At 44.7% G+C, this 17,293-nt stretch overlaps 1 protein-coding gene across 1 annotated transcript in view; it reads right to left on the bottom strand.

The window, feature by feature from the left end:
* NID1 (nidogen 1) overlaps positions 1 to 17,293 on the bottom strand; it is a 149,053-nt gene that overhangs the window by 115,720 nt on the left and 16,040 nt on the right. The window contains exon 2 of the mRNA XM_075596801.1: positions 10,033 to 10,329. Coding sequence (XP_075452916.1) covers positions 10,033 to 10,329 — 297 coding nt within the window. The remainder of the gene's footprint in view (positions 1 to 10,032; positions 10,330 to 17,293) is intronic.

Raw genomic sequence — 17,293 nt, 5'->3', positions numbered from 1 at the left:
AAGTCAATACAAGATGTAAATAGCTGCAAACAATTAGGCAAATCAGAACACAAAACATTGGAATCATTTGTATGTGTAAATTGTTTTGGTATACCAATAAATGGCCACAAACACATTAGTGGTGACGCTATGCTCACCAACAAACAAAGTGTCTCTCAAATGGAACTCTCCCAAATACAAAACCAGGGCAGAAATAGTGCAGAATAAGTGCACCAGATGTATATAAAAAAAAAGATAAAAATTGAATTGCGGTCTATTTAATCTTTGTTTTCTATGATATGCATGTGTCTGGATCAATTTTACATCCATGACAATAGCCCCACACTGTGTAGAAAGTCATAAACCTTTGCCTATGTGTGTGTTTGATATTGTGGCCCCTTAAGGGGGAGGAAGGGTGTAGGGAGCAAGTGGCTCCTACACCAGGTAAGGTTCCCCAGATCCCAGGCAGGCCCCAATCCCCACCAGGGTAGTGGGTAGGTACTGAGGGACGGCCCCTAGGTTAGGGACCCTGCCCTTAGGTGTGAGTGTGCAGTCTTGTTAGTGTCACGGCTGGTAGTGCTGTGAGTGCTGACAAGTAGGCACAGTGTGTGTGTGCAGTGCAGTGCAGCTGCAGGTACCGAGTGAGTGCAGTGGATTGCTGCAGGTTCAGTGTGTGTGCAGTGCGGTTGCTGCAGGTGCTGTGTGAGTGCTGTGTGTTTGCTGCAGGTTTAGGTTGAGTAGTCAGAGGAGATCCGGGAGGTGAAGAGAGAGGTAGTGTGGGTGCAGGGGGTCAGTGACAAACCTGCATAGGACAGGCTACCCCGTAGGCCCCTAGGAGTGTTCCCTAAAGACACCAAAGGTTGCTGTGCTGCAGGGATGGCCTTTGGTAGTAGCGAGCATCACCCTTACTGTGTAGACAGCTAGGGACAAAGAGACAAGCATGCGGAGCAGGTTGCTGGCGAGTCGTCTGGGACCAGACGTCTGGACATTAAGACCAAGAGGCAGACCGTGATTCATCTGACCCTTTGTGAAGAGGTACTGGTCACCGCCGTGACCGGAAGGTATGTTCCTGATGTGCAAGTCCTGTTTAAAAGGTTGACTCTGGCCTTTAGCATTGATATAAGTTAGTATGTTTGAATATCAAAAGGTGTTTTTTTTTTTTTTTCCCCTCTTAACTCTGTGCTGTTAATTGACCAACTGGAACAGCTGATTTATTGGGGCCAGGGGAGGGTCATGTGACTGCTTTAGCTGTATAAAACTAATACCTTTCCTGCATTTTGCAGGCACTGCAGTGGCATTAGTGAGGCATTTAAAGTGAGCTTTTAAGTGATAAATATAGTTAGACTATAGTTTGACTAGAGGTGACTGGGGACTGCATCTTTCTGCTAACTCCTTTACTCAAGACAACAAATGGTAAGCTATTGAGATCACACTATGATCCCATGCTTGCTAACATGCATATTTTAACCCCCCACCCCTTTACAACTTATTCACTGCAGCCTCTCACAAAACTGACTGCACAATACACTGAAACCCTGAATTGACTCTAGCATTGCAATACAGCTAAATATTTGACAAGGAATAGGCACATCCCTGCTGTTTAGTCTGCACACACTCACTCTGCTCACAACAGCTCCATGTAGCACTGTCTACCTCTGGCATAATGAACCTGCTATGTATCTTAACTTTTTTCTTTCTCCTGGCCTCATGGAGATGTGACTCCCTCTACCACTACAAACTCCTCCACACCCAACATCACCATACACCCTGGACTACTCAAAAGCCTTGCACTATCTAATGAATGTTGGTGGAGAACTCTAAAAAGCAGCACACCAACCACTGCTCACTCTAATGGCAAACACCACAAATTTACAACTTCCAAACAACTACCCAAATTCCTACTCATACTGTTACTCTCTTTAGCAGGTGATATTGAACCTAAAAACATACAGAACACCTACAAGCTCATATTGAACCCCCAAAATACCCACAACATATATATAAGCATATAAGTTTCACAGAGGAGTGCTACTGAGCATGGCAATATATATATATATATATATATATATATATATATATATATATATTTAAAACCAGAGACATAACATAAAACACAGACAAAGCTCAGTGCACATCCAGAAAAACTTATATACGGTACAGTGCCCAAATATACATGTATAAATAACTAATAAATAAAATGGTCTTTTAGTTTAACATTTTGGCCAAATTGTTGTAAGCCCTTGAGCCAACTGCACGGCAGACCACGTTTCTAATATACTATATAGATTCCTAATATAGATTCACTAATATAGATTCTTAATAACCTGTGCATTGCCAGGAAGAATGATTTATAATAAATCTGTCAATATTAATTGCAAAAGTTCTAAGTCTGATTGAAGCTTTTATTAACCTGTACATTACCTGGAAAAGCACTCTGTAATAGATTTGTCACAATCACACTGCATGCAGGCAAGTTCCCCTGATAGTGGGAGATGCCATGGAGTGAGCTTTTAACCATTTAAATGTGGGAGGGAGTGAGCTTCAATTAGATAGGAGGTTGCCACCCTCCAATCAGCCAAGACAAGCTGAACAAGATTTATAAAACATACAGAACACCTACAAGCTCATATTGAACCCCCAAAATACCCACAACATATATATAAGCATATACGTTTCACAGAGGAGTGACAGATTTATTATAAATCATTCTTCCTGGCAATGCACAGGTTATTAAGAATCTATATCAGTGTTAGGGACCCTTGAAACGTGGTCTGCCGTGCAGTTGGCTCAAGGGCTTACAACAATTTGGCCAAAATGTTAAACTAAAAGATCATTTTTTTTATTAGTTATTTATACATGTATATTTAGGCACTGTACCGTATATAAGTTTTTCTGGATGTGCGCTGAGCTTTGTCTGTGTTTTATGTTATGTCTCTGGTTTTAGATATTGTACCTAACCCAGGTCCTCCCATTTCGGCTCTGTCCCATGCCCCTGAGAATTCCACCTTTAAATTCCAAAAAGGGCTATCTGTCGCCCATATAAACATCCGGAGCCTGCTGCCCAAACTGGACGAACTAAGGGCTTGGTGCCTTATGCATAAACCCAAAGCCATCGTTCTTACAGAAACATGGCTAACCCCTAAAACCCCTGATGCAAATATCGCCATTCAGGGATACTCCATTTTTAGGAGAGATAGGTCAAAGAGAGGAGGAGGGGTGTTATTTTATATTGCAGACACATTACAATTTACACTGTTAAATTGCCCCCCAAGCCCACCCTCTTTTGAAATTCTAGTTGGCAAAATCTGCCTCCCCTTTTCTAAGCCCATCTTGGTTGCTGGCATTTACCGCCCCCCTAAAGCCCCTCTACAATCCCTGACTGATATCACCCAATTTCTTGGCTCCATTTCCTCTCTGAATGAGAAGAGTGAGCTGCTAGTTCTTGGGGATTTCAACTTCAATTGGCTTGACCCTAAAAACCACAAAATCCAGATACAACTCAAGTCACTTAACCTATCACAACTCATTTCCCAACCCACACGGATAAACCTGAAATCGCATAACCATTCCTTGCTAGACTGGATTCTCGCCTCAAACCCCAGCAGAATCCAATCCTCTGGCATCCTTCCTGACATTTTCAGTGACTATGCAATAGTGTACTGTGTAAGGAAAATTAAACCGCCCCATTCAAGCCCCAAAGTTCTCCTCACTAGAACATTTAAAAACTTTAACCCACAACAGTTTCTGGATGACCTTACCTACTGCCCATGGCACAGAATCGATTTATTTCCTGACCGTGATTCTGCGCTCGACTATTTCCAATCCGAGTTCTTAAAACTCTGCGATACCAATGCTCCACTACGCAAAATAAGGGAACGGGGGGCCCACCTTCCATGGGTTATAACTGACCTTATTGCACTCTACCAGCTCAGGGATACCTTGTGGAAAAGCTACAAATTAACTGGCACAACCAAGGATCTCAATCACTACAGATGCCTGCGGAATATGTGCACAAGGCAAACAAGGCATGCAAAAGCACAATATTACTCTTGACAATCTCCACCAAAATACATCAAACCCAGCTAACTTCTGGCAGGTTATCAACAATATATTCCAGCCTCCTAACCATCAACAACCAAGTAATATCACTAAGGGGGATATTACTCTGACAAAACCCACTGACATTGCAAATGCATTCAATGATTACTTTGTGGGGTGTGCCACTAACTTATTAGCCAAACGCAACCCAAACCACAAATTTGAATCTCATCCTGGGAGTACACACATAGCCCCACCCCCTCCCAACACTGCCCACAATTTTCAATTTGGCCCAGTATCTGAAGAGGAGATTATACAAGCGCTCCTCAAATTAAAACTAAGCAGCCAATGTGGACCTGACTTACTACAATCTAGGTTCCTATGACTTGGTGCCCCAGCCATTGCCAAACCAATTGCGTCCATAGTCAACTCTATCCTGTCTACAGGCCATATCCCTAAGACCTGGAAAACTGCCAGAGTTGTACCAATCTTCAAAAGTGGGGACAAGAACACTGTCTCAAACTACAGGCCAATCTCACTTCTCCCAATTCTATCCAAAGTCATGGAAAAATGTGTCCACTCCCAATAAAGCGATTTCTATACCAAGACAAATTTCCCTAGCCAATTCCAATCTGGGTTTTGTCCCAAACACTCCACGGTAACTACCCTGCTAAAAGTTTGCAATGAAATCCAGTGTGGAATGGAACGGGGACATCTCACTGGTGCAGTATTCCTAGATTTTGCAAAGGCTTTTGACACAGTTGATCATGCTATCCTGCTTAACAAACTCCAGAGCTCTGGAATAGGGAAACATGCTTTAAAATGGTTTCAGTCCTACTTATCAGGAAGATCCCAACATGTGTCCATCTCAGGCTCTAACTCCAACCCCCTGGATATCACCTGTGGTGTCCCGCAAGGCTCTGTTCTGGGGCCCCTACTCTTCTCAGTGTTCATTAATGATCTTCCCACAGCTTGTAAGGAAGCCTCAATACACATGTATGCAGATGACACAATCCTATATGCACACAGCCATAGCTACTCTGACCTTCAACACATACTTCAGTCTGACTTTTTGATACTCGAAAACTGAATTTCCCAAAACAAACTGTTTTTAAACACTGACAAGACTGTAACAATGGTATTTGGGACCAAGACTAAATTTTTAAAGCTTCCAGTGACTGAGCTCCTGATTAGAACCAACGCTAACACCACCCTAACCCCTGTCACTACTTTTAAATACCTGGGCTTATGGTTTGACTCCCACTTAACATTCGGAATGCACATTAATACCCTGACAACCAAGACCTATGCCAAACTAGGTGTACTTTACAGGAACAAATCCTCCCTAAGTCTCCTGGTCAGAAAGCGTATTGCACATCAGATGCTAATGCCAATTATTGACTATGGAGACATACACTGGCGACACACTTTATTCGAGCTCGGCTAGTCCCACGAATTCGGGTATACCCGGGTGTATTGAGGTTTGTGACTGTTTTCTGCCCGAGTGCATTGAGTTATTTTCCGGCAGGGATTGAAGCATTTTATTCCCGCTGGCTGCAATACTGCACAGTACATATATATATACTGCATTACAATTCATGAATTTATGCCATCTGGTAGACACGCGAAGCATTGCAGCCTATTAAATCCTAATCATTATTATTTAACAGATCAGCCGCCCGTCAGCCAGGCATGAACCCAGGCTGGGAAGGCAAATGCAACGGGGCTTGTCAGAGGTGAGGAGCGGCGCATTCCAGGTATCTGCCAGGTACATACCGGGTATTTGCTCGAATAAAGTGTGTCGGTGCAGTAGTACATGGCTCGGCACCTCAAACCCACCTTAGCAAACTTGACACCCTCTACAATTCAATTTGTCGTTTTGTTCTCCAATGCAACTACAACACACATCACTGAGAAATGCTCAAAGAACTAGATTGTTCATCACTAGCGTCTAGGCGCAAAGTTCACCTTTCCTGTCTTGCCTTTAAATTCTTCATGGGCAAGCTACCCAGCTATCTGAACAAGCTCCTCACCCCTACCACTTGCAGCACTTATCACCTGAGATCAGACTCCAAAAGACTGTTTATGGTCCCAAGGCTCAACAAAGTATCCGGCCGTTCCTCCTTCTCCTACCGTGCACCCCAAAACTGGAACAACCTACCAGAGACTCTCACATCCACCACCAGTTTAAGTTCTTTCAAATCTAAGGCTGTCTCACATTTTAATCTGGTCTGTAACTGTTTCATACGCCCATAATATATATTTTCTTTAACTGTGCACGCAATGTCTTGTATATAATGTATACCCTGTTCATTTATGTAACTGTACTTGTAACTATGTGTAGCCATGTGTAAGATTGGTGTACATATCTCTTTCTCATGCTGGCAGTAAACCTGGTAAGTATGCAGGATTGCCAGCAACAATCATAGAGGTTTGCCCTCAAACCCTGGTGAGGTGTCATATATCCCCAAGGAAGTGACAACATGCTTTATGTCCACCCTTATTGACACAGAGCGTGTTTGTTCTCTGGGGGGTGATATAAGGCCGAGTCCATACCAGGACAGGCCGTGCTGAGGCGTGCGGACGCTCAGCGCTGAGCCCCTGCATCCTCAATGAGGATGCCATGAGAGGGGGCTCGCGTGAGCGTCCGCAGGCGTGCGGAGGCTTTGGAGTTTTCAGCCGAGCGCCAAGCTGTTTTTCAGCGCGCTGTCGGCTGAAAACCTCCAATGAGAGTGGGGCTGCGTCAACGTCACGGCGCCGTGACGTCGGCGCCGTGACGTTGACGTCAGTGCATCGCGGGCGATTGGCCCAGCGACGTCACTGCCCCGCCTCCCTCAGTCTCCCCCCACCTCAGATCGCGGACGCTGGCTCGCCTGAATGTGCGTGGAATCGCACAGCTTCTGCAGGTGAGCCTCAGCATCCGCGCGGTTCAGCCCAGCTCCCCCCCTCTATGGCCCGGGCCTAAGACACAGCACTGCCTAAAGTTAGGAGATCATTTCCTGTTGATGTTCTGCCTCTGTTCAGTGAGAGGCACGTGAAGGTCTGCAACAGTGTTGCAGGGGTCTCATGCTAGCTGTGAGTCAGTGCAGCACGCAGCAGAGTAAGGCTGCGTCCATAGATGGACAGGCCGTGCTGAGGCGTGCGGACGCTCCACGCTGAGCCCCTGCATCCTCAATGAGGATGCCTTGAGAGGGGGCTCAGGCGAGCGTCCGCAGGCGTGCTCAGGCTTTGGAGTTTTCAGCCGAGCGCCAAGCTGTTTTTCAGCGCGCTGTCGGCTGAAAACATCCAATCAGCCTGAAGCAGCGTCAACGTCACGGCGTCGTGACGTCTGCGCCGTGACATTGCCGTCAGTGCGTCGCGGGCGATTGGCCCAGCGACATCACTGCCCCGCCTGCAACCACCTCCCCCCGGCTCCCTTCGCGCACGCTGGCTCGCCTGCAAGTCCGTGCAATTGCGCTGACTGAAGCAGGCGAGCCTCAGCGTTAGCTCGCCTCCACTCTCCCCACACCTCTATGGCCCGGGCCTTAGAAGGAGCTGACAGAGGGATAGGAGCAGTTGAAAGAGCTGAGGGTCTGTGCAACACAGAGCAGACAGAGACAAGCGGGTGAATCTCTTTAAGAGGAGAGGTGGATAGCCACTCTATTAGAGAGAAGGGACCTTCCTAATGGAGTGCAGCAAAGAGAGGAGCAGCTGAGCTGCTATCTGTGAGGGGCAGCTTGCCCATACCATCATGCAAATATAGATGACTTGTGCAAAGAGAACCCCCTGGTGTGAGTTTGCAATTACTCTCCTGGGGCCCTCACCACCAAGAAGGAGTTCCTCATCAGGACCATCTACCCGCATACGCATAGATCCTGATGAGGTGGAGGCGCTGCACTGGATGTAAGTAGGACTCGCACCCACTACCTCAGATACCTGTCTTGCATGACATCCCCCAATACCATCAAGCGGGAGACTCAGGAGTCCTGTTGCCTACAGGTGCACCACCATACACAGACATGTAACGGGGCTGGATAGACCACAGGGGCCAATGTGAGATTGGGTGGGTCAGACCAGACACGAACACCCGTTACATATGTATTATTTGTCTTACTCTGTGCCCAGGACATACTTGAAAATGAGAGGTAACTCTCAATGTATTACTTCCTGGTAAAATATTTTATAAATAAATTATTCAATAAACCGCGATAGCGTTGTATACAGTATGTGCTACAGCAGTTTATAGAATAAGGCCCTATATATGTCTCTGTGTTTCTGTATGTAAAATAAATTGATAAAAGAGATTGTAGTAGAAGGGGGGCTTAAACTAATACCTTGCCTAGGGCCAAATATGCTCTCAATCTAGCCCTGAGCTCTGTACTGTAAATAACTCCTCTGATTTTGGTGGACTATTGCTTTCTGGATGCAGCAGACAGGTCCAAAGGACTGGGATAGGTTGGGAAGCTCTGAACAATCACTTTATGAAGCAGGTTTTTTTTTATTATAATTTATAATAGATTATGCTTTTTCTAATTACTTATAATTGTAGTTATTTTTTCACTCAGCCTTTCTTACTTCCAAGTTTTTCTAGGGATTCTAATTTCTTGCAAAAATAGTTTTAAAAGTTTGTAACATCTACTTCTTTTGTGTAATGTTATCAGTACTGTAATGGTGTTTTTCATGGGCCCTTCTGATCCTGGCCCATATGTAAGAAAATCCCCCAGTTACATGGATGTGTATGTGTGGTGCACCTGCTGGCTACAGGACTCCCGAGTCTCCCGCTGGGTTGGTATTGGGGAAGAATCACCATGACAGGCGTCTGAAGTAGTGTGCTCTGAGTCCTACTCACATTTGGTTACAGCGCCTCCACCCCATCAGGATCTCTGCGGCAGCAGGGGAAGTATCTGATGGGGAACTCCTTCTTGGTGCATCCTCCTGAGGAATAACTCCACACTCACAAAGGAGGGATCTTTTGAATCAGGGCATCTTTAATGTCATCTCCATAGGCAGACTGCCCCTCATTGCGGTCGTCACTTAGCCGCTCATTCTGTTGGAGTACTCCATGCAGAAGGTTCCTTCTCCTAATGAGTTGTTTCCACTTCTCCCCTAAGGGAGATCCACCAACTGTGCCAGGTCCCTAGTAACAGTGTGTAATCCGCTTGCACGGAAGTATCTGACAGACAGACTTGAACTGCTGCAGGCACTCCACTCAGGAACATAACCAGAACTGGAACACTAACTTTACGTAGTGGTGTGTCTTATATAACCTCCAGAAACAGACCCACCTTTGTGTCACTAACAGTGGACACAAAACATGTTGTCACTTCCTTTGTCTACATATGACACTTCACCAGGGTTTGAGGGCAAACCTCCATGATTGTTACTGGCAACCCTGTCTACTTACCAGGATTACTGCCAGCATGAGAAAGAGATGTACACCATTTTTACACATGGCTACAGTACATTATTTAACTTTTAGCTGGGGGCCACATAAGGCATAAGAGTTTTAATTATGTATTTGGAGTTTGTTAGTGTAGTTTACCTAATTTACTAGATTTAGAATGTTTGCATTGTCTTATTGATTGCATTAGTATTTATCTTAATAATATGTTTGTTTATATTTCAATTGTACTGCCCTTAGGCATTTATAAACGTACATAGGACTGCATGGCCTAATTAGGAAGTTTATAAAAGTTCTCCTACTTTTCCCTGCAGTAGCTGGTGATAGTCTGATTCTACCCACACCAGGTGAATTTGCTCCTCAGGATCACAGGGAATTCCGAGAAGCAATAATAACTCTGAGGGTGTTACTAAAAAATAATACAAATTTAAAATAGCTAATGAGAGGATCCCAGATCTTTTCCCACTAAAGTTCAAATCCACCTCCACCCACATGTTGGTGGTGTTTAATTTAGTTAGTCTTTAGTGTTATCGCACATCTAGCTCAAGTTTAGTGATCAGTTGCGAGCTTTACTACTTTAGACAAAGCTGAATTACAGTAGCAACCCTGAAATTATGCTAAAATAGACAACATACCTTGTTTTCTGGAATGGCATCTCCTCGCTGTGTATGGTAAGGGGCCACATTTTCCCAAGTGAAAATTAGAGAAACATTAGGAATGAAGCTGCTTCCAGGAAAACCTCTGTTGATATGATTGGCTATGAAGTGTAAGACTTCTTGGGATGAATCTTCTCTATAAAACACAAATCCACTTTCTGATGTATCAATGTCAGACAGAAATGGAGCAATCACGCCAAAACTTGGAGGGAACTGTTCAAGATATTCTTCTTCACTTGATGGTTTGCTTGTTGCAATGATGCCATTAGTCGCAACCTACAAATAAACATTTACAACAATAAAAAGCAGGAATAGAAAATACTACAAAAATACCACATAACTTTTCCCCAGGAAAATGTATTACATAATTCATAATTACAAAGTTACATAGTAGATGAGGTTGAAAAAAAAGTCATACGTCCATCAAGTTCAACCTATGCTAAATTTAGACAACAGATACTGTATCCTATATCCATACTTACAGTATATTGATCCAGAGGAAGGCAAACAGAAAACCCCATTGAAATATCATCCAATGATAACTCATAAGAGTAAAAATAAATTCCTTCCGACTCCAAGAATTGGCAATCGGATTAATCCCTGGATCAACATCCTTCCCATGTATACTTATTTGGTATATCACTGTATAACTTTCCCTTCTAAAAAGATGTCCAACCTTTTTTTGAACAAATCTATTGTATCTGCCATCACAGTCTCCATGGGTAATGAATTCCACATTTTAACAGCCCTCACTGTAAAGAACCCTTTCCTTTGTTGCTGGCGAAATCTCCTTTGTTAAAAACATTAAGGGATGGCCCTGTGTCCTTTGTACTGCCCTTGGGATGAATAGTTATTTTTGAAAGTTCCTTGTACTTTGACTATAACTCGGGAAGCAGGGGGTCCCCTGGGCTGAAATTAGTGCGGTTTAGCTCGAGACCCCCTGCTCCCGTACACTATTAGTAAAAATCACATTAAAACAGCTTCATTACCTTAGCGACTAGCCAGTAGGGCAATTGTTTATTTATTTATTTTTTTATACTAGTGTGCGGGAGCAGAGGGTCTCCTGTGCTGAACCGCATTGATTTCAGCCCAGGGGACCCCCTGCTTCCCGAGATACAGGCCCCGGTATGGGGTGCCGGTATCTCCTGCAGTATTCAATCCCCCAGTCACATGACGTGGAGGATTGAAAAATGGTGGGGTTACCGGCACCCTATATCGGGGTGCATGAACTGCACGATCGCCTGTAAGAGCCATGCTTGGAGACACAGCATCTCCGTGCAGCTCTTCCAGGCTGCAGTTTAAACAAACACTTGTAGCACGATCACTTGGAAAAAAAAAAAAAAAACAAGTCGTTAAATGCTGCATTTTTTTTACCGAACTTGCTGTTTTTTTCTTACTGAATACCGTTTTGACACATGGTTTATAGTGCAATAAAACAAATGTAAAGTCGATCGTCGGGAACAATTATTTTACATCTCATCACTAATGGCTGTCATACTGTAGTTAACACAATGCTCTTTGCTCATAAGAAAACATTACTTAGTGCTGTGTTATTAGCCTTTAAAGGAGCAACCCATGGCATTGTTTTTAATACATTGGCTTGAAGCAGTAGGTCTCCAGAGCTGAACCCCATTTATTTAAGCTCAGGGGACCCCCTCATTCAGAGATACTTACCTCCAAGGGGGCACCAGTATCTCTCGCAGTTTGGGCAGTTTAAAGCTTCCACGTCACATGGACCAATAGGAAGTCGCAACGGGTGATATCCAGCTTCCTGTTGGTCCGCAGGAGCTTTGAAAATTGGCCAAAATGTGAACCCTGGAGTGGCTATCGATGCCCACTATGGAGGTAAGTACCACTGGAAGCAGGGGGTCCCCGGAGTTGAAATGAATGGGGTTCAGCTACGGAGACACCCTGCTTTAATCCTGTATAAAAAATGAAGACAAATAAATAAATAAACGTTATCGATTGCATCTTTAAAGATACTGAATGTGGGGGGGGGGGCGTGCCGATGATGTCATCCGGTATGGTAGGGTAAGAGGAGAGCTTCAGAGACCCTCACGAATAAACCCAATAATTTGCACTTTTCCCCCGAAATTCTCTGCTCCAAAACAACCCACCCAAGCTACTGAATACCCAGCCATGTCTAATAAACTTAAAAATCCACCTGGACAGGGGGTTACTAAGTTTTTTTTCCCCCTCGCAACGGAGCTCCGATGCAGGAGCAAAAAATCAAGATGGCGTCGCCCCACCCTGTGCACGCGGGACTAAGCCGGGGGCAATGGACCGGGATCGGACCAAAGGGAACCCAAACTCGGAAGAAGGGATCACAAAGGCCTACCTAGAGGAATTGCTGTCCTCGATGCACGAAAAACTTTACCGGTCCCTGCAGGCAGACTTGAAAGCAGCGGTAGCCGAGCTTAAGCAAGACATAGCAGGCCTTGCTGAAAGGACCACAGCACTGGAGAATAAGCTTGAGGGGACCCTCAAACACCAAGCTGCAGCAGACGAAGGGATCACCTGGCTGGGTGTGGAAATCAACATCCTAAAAGATGGACTGGAGGACCAGGAGAACCGGGACCACCGGCAGAACATCAGAATCCGCGGTATACCTGAAACGGTTCTCCCTGACCACCTCCGAGAATATCTACAGGAGTTTTTTACATCATTCTGTGGAGACCTGGAGGAGAAGGATCTAGAAATGGATAGAGCCCACCGCGCGCTCGGACCGAGGTCGGATGACCCTAAACGACGGAGAGATGTGTTCGTCCGACTGCATAGCTACACTACCAAAGAGAAGCTAATTCTAGCTTGTCGCAAGAAAGACATTCATTTTCGCGATGAACCCCTCCAAGTCTTTAACGACTTGTCCAGAACCACGATAAATCATCACACGGAACTGCGACCCTTAACCCTCCTCCTGAGGGACAATGGGATAAAGTACAAATGGGGGTTCCCATTTAAACTTACCGTGAATAATAAAGGGAAGTACTTTATTATTCGCTACCCAGAAGATATGGTCCAATTTACATGCGCCTTAGGCCTGACCCCCCCGCTGACCTGGTCCACTGACACTCAGCGATCCCAGAACCAAGAGAAAGAAGACCCCCCTGTGAGAGCCTCGGAGAGACTGGCGGGCCAGAAACAGCTGTGGGCAAAGTAACACCTCCCTACACTTACCGGCTCAGATCTACGTGGGACCTTTCCCCTCTCCCCTCACCCTCCCTCGGCCAAGTGGAGGGAATTGCATGGTCCCTTGACTGACCCAGATGAGACGGGCTTCCAGGCGAGGCTTGGTCAGACGCCTACAGTCAACCCAGAGGGGTTGATTCTTACCGATGTTTTACCCCCGCTCCCCCCGGTTTTTTATGACCCAAATAATGCTGCCTCCCTCTCCCGCGGATATACTCGACATTGGGCCACGGGCAACTGGGGCCCTGTTAACCAGATTTATTGAAGAAATTCTGGGCTCCGATCGATCAAAGGACACTATTTATGGAGTACTGAGCCCCCTGCACTTCCGATGAGACCAACGCTCCAAAAGGTTTTGTACCGGAGGGTTAAGAATATGTTCATTAATATAGATATCGTTGGGAACAAGTTATGTTTATACTGTTTTGCTTTACTTAGTGGTTTCTTACATATGTAGATACACAGGAGAGACGACCTCCCCTCCCCCCTGTTCACCCTTCCGGCCCCATATTCCCTTCCCCCCCCCCTCCTGACCCTGTTTTACTCCCCCCTCCTGTCCTGTTACCTCCCCCAACCCCCTTGATACTGGTCCCCCCCCACCCAGGTCCCTTCCCCCCTCCCCTCATGATGCACTCTCATATTTTCCACCTAAGGTCTCGATTCCCATATATATATATAAAACATGTTGAACTAAACCTCTCAAAGCGGTCTGAGCCTCACCCAGAAAAACTAACCGCTGTGTCCCAGCAAAGATCCAGTTTTCAGGATGCTCACAGTAATACTTCTGGTGATATTCAAGTCAAAATAAATTTGTTATGCTGCTTTCCCCCCACCCCCACACCCCCCTCTCCCCCCCTTTGTCAACCTCAACGTACAAAACATGATGTTTAAGTTGCTCCAAATGGAAAACTGATTTCACTTGAGAAGTACCCAGCTGGGATCAAGACTATCAAGTGAACCCATACTGTTATATGATACACTGAAATAACAATATTAAGATGTATATTTCCCCCCCCCCCCCACTCCCCTTACTTCTCACCCCTCTTTGTTCCCGCCTTCCTAGAAGCTCAAATGGGATTTAATTATGTTTGCAAGATACAATGTATGATACCCAGAGGAAAAGGTTGTGGTAAACAATTGCCCCCTCAGACAATGTTTATCTAACTTAAATATGTGGTTCATCTAATTTAAGTGTGTTAACTAGAGTCTTTAAAGAGGTTTTAATATGGAAGTGAGATTGGAATCCCCCCCTCACCTCCCCCCCTCCCCCCTCCCCTCCTCCCTCCCCCCTCCCCCCTCCCCCCTCCGCTCCTCCCCCTCCCCACCTCCCCTCCCCCCTCCCCTCTCCCCTCTCCTCCCCCCACCCCCTAACCATTGCCCCTTTCCCCTGAGAAGATTTTCTTGGACAAAGGTCATCCGAAAGAATGTCAACTCAGGGTCAACTTGATTACCTTAAAAAACAATGTAAAAATGTAAGTCCTAACGGTCAAAGGATATGAGATGTTCAATCACTAAACTCAAGTCAAGAACTATTTACAGGAATAACTCCAGGATACTGATACTATACTGGATAAATGTAAATCACCTGACCAAGACTTTACATCCTGCTCCCCTCCCCCCCCCCACCCTTCCCCAAGTAGATCCTGAGTATTTGTCTTCAATAGTAATAGGTGGAGACCTAAATATGGTACTAAACCCTACCGAAGATAAACCATATGTCCCAGGTCACCCACACTCTACCCAATCCCAGGGATCTGGGAAAAAATGTAAAGATATTATAAAGAAGTTTTCCTTGGTGGACATTTGGAGAGCTCAGCATCAGGGACAAAAGGACTTTACCTTTTACTCAGCCCTCACCAGACCTGTTCCCGTATAGACTATTTTCTAGCAACCAAGAATGTTTAAGAGGCTGTCGCCACTTCAGACATTGGCCCGATTAAGTGGTCAGACCACGCACCCATCACTCTAACCCTCTCTATCCCATTTGTTAAACTAACCTCGTATAGCTGGAAATTAAACGACTCCTTACTAAACCACCCGGACGTGGAAAGAGAGATCAAAAAAGCCCTTAAGGATTATTTTAGACTGAATCTCGGATCTGTCACATCCCCAGCGATCCTATGGGAAGCCAATAAGGCTGCAATCAGAGGTAATTTTATCTCAATTGCATCCCATAGGAAGAAAGTTAAAGCAAAGTTACTCAAAGAGTTAACAGACAAAATTATTAAACTAGAGCAACAACATAAATCTAACCCTTCCAGGAAAATGTATAAATCACTAATCGCTGCTAGAAATGAATTAAAGCAGATTCAATTAGATAATGTAGAAAAAGCCCTCAAATGGACTAGCCAGAGGTACTATGATAAAGGCAACAAGGCCGACAGACTTCTTGCTAGCAAGTTAAGAGGAATTCAAAAAAGATCACAAATAACTGCGATCAAAAATAGGTCTGGTGAGATATTATATAATGGAAAAAAAATTGCAGAAGAATTTACCAAATTTTACACTAAACTATACAACTTGAGAACTCGGACTGGTACCTCGGACCCTACAGGATCTGAGGCAATTATAGATTATCCAGACGATTGCTGTCTCCCCTCCCTAACAGAGGAGGAAAATTCCTTGCTAAATGCCAAAATATCGTTTGAAGAACTGTCTGCGGCAGTGAAATCATCAAAAATCTCCAAAACGCCGGGCCCTGATGGCTTTACTAATGTCTACTATAAGAAATTCCTACCAATACTGTCCACCCATTTCCTAAATTTGTTTAACTCATTCATGGAGGGAAATCCAATCCCATCATCAATGTCCTTAGCTAACCTAGCCATTATACACAAAGAAGGGAAAGATCCGACACAATGTGGAAGCTATAGGCCAATATCCCTCCTGAATAATGATCTCAAACTGTATACAGACATACCCCGGTTTAAGTACACTCACTTTAAGTACACTCGCGAGTAAGTACATCTCGCTCAATAGGCAAACGGCAGCTCACGCATGCGCCAGTCAGCACGTCCTGAACAGCATTACCGGCTCCCTACTTGTACCGAAGGTGTGCGCAAGCGGGGAGATTATAGAGCCTGTTACAAATGCCTTATTTACATCAGTTATGCACGTATATGACGATTGCAGTACAGTACATGCATCGATAAGTGGGAAAAAGGTAGTGCTTCACTTTAAGTACATTTTCGCTTTACATACATGCTCCGGTCTCATTGCGTACGTTAATGTGTGGTATGCCTGTAGTAAGATATTGGCGAACAGGCTGAATCCCATTCTATCTAGATTAATACACATTGAACAGGTTGGTTTTGTGTCAGGCGCCAGGCCTCGGACAATACCCGTAAGATAATTAATATAATTGACCATGTCCATCTGACCGGTTCCAAGGCAATGCTACTGAGCCTTGACGCAGAGAAGGCATTCGATAGAATTGATTGGCTATTCCTGGATAACACTTTAAAGAAATTTGGTTTTAAGGAATCATTCTTGGAAGGAGTTTGTGCGCTCTACCAGAATCCGTCCGCTATTGTTAGACTCCCTGGTGGAAACTCTGAAAGGTTTCAAATAAAAAATGGCACGAGACAGGGTTGCCCCCTGTCAGCCCTTCTTTTCGCTCTCACTATTGAACCTCTAGCGACTACAATACGAAATAATATGAATATTCAGGGCATTACAATTGGAAAAACAAATTACAAAATCTCCTTATTTGCCGACGATATTATTCTGACCTTGATCAAACCCCAAACTTCCCTTCCTAACCTTCAAAGGGAACTGATGGATTTTGGCAAAATATCAGGCTATAAAATAAATAACGAAAAATCTGAAGCCCTTAACCTAAGTCTCTCAGACCCAGTAGTGAAACTGCTCAAATTGAATTTCAGCTATAGATGGTGTTCCTCATGCATTAAATATTTGGGAGTAAATGTATCAAGGAACTACCGATCCCTATATCAAGATAACTATCCAGCCCTCTTTGAGAAAATTAAAAAAGATCTGGATAAGTGGGAAGGTTACCAGATCTCTTGCATTGGAAGAATGATCTCAATTA

This window comes from Ascaphus truei, chromosome 4, assembly GCF_040206685.1.
Source record: "Ascaphus truei isolate aAscTru1 chromosome 4, aAscTru1.hap1, whole genome shotgun sequence".
Lineage (NCBI taxonomy): Eukaryota > Metazoa > Chordata > Amphibia > Anura > Ascaphidae > Ascaphus > Ascaphus truei.
This window is presented reverse-complemented; position numbering and strand designations above follow the sequence as displayed.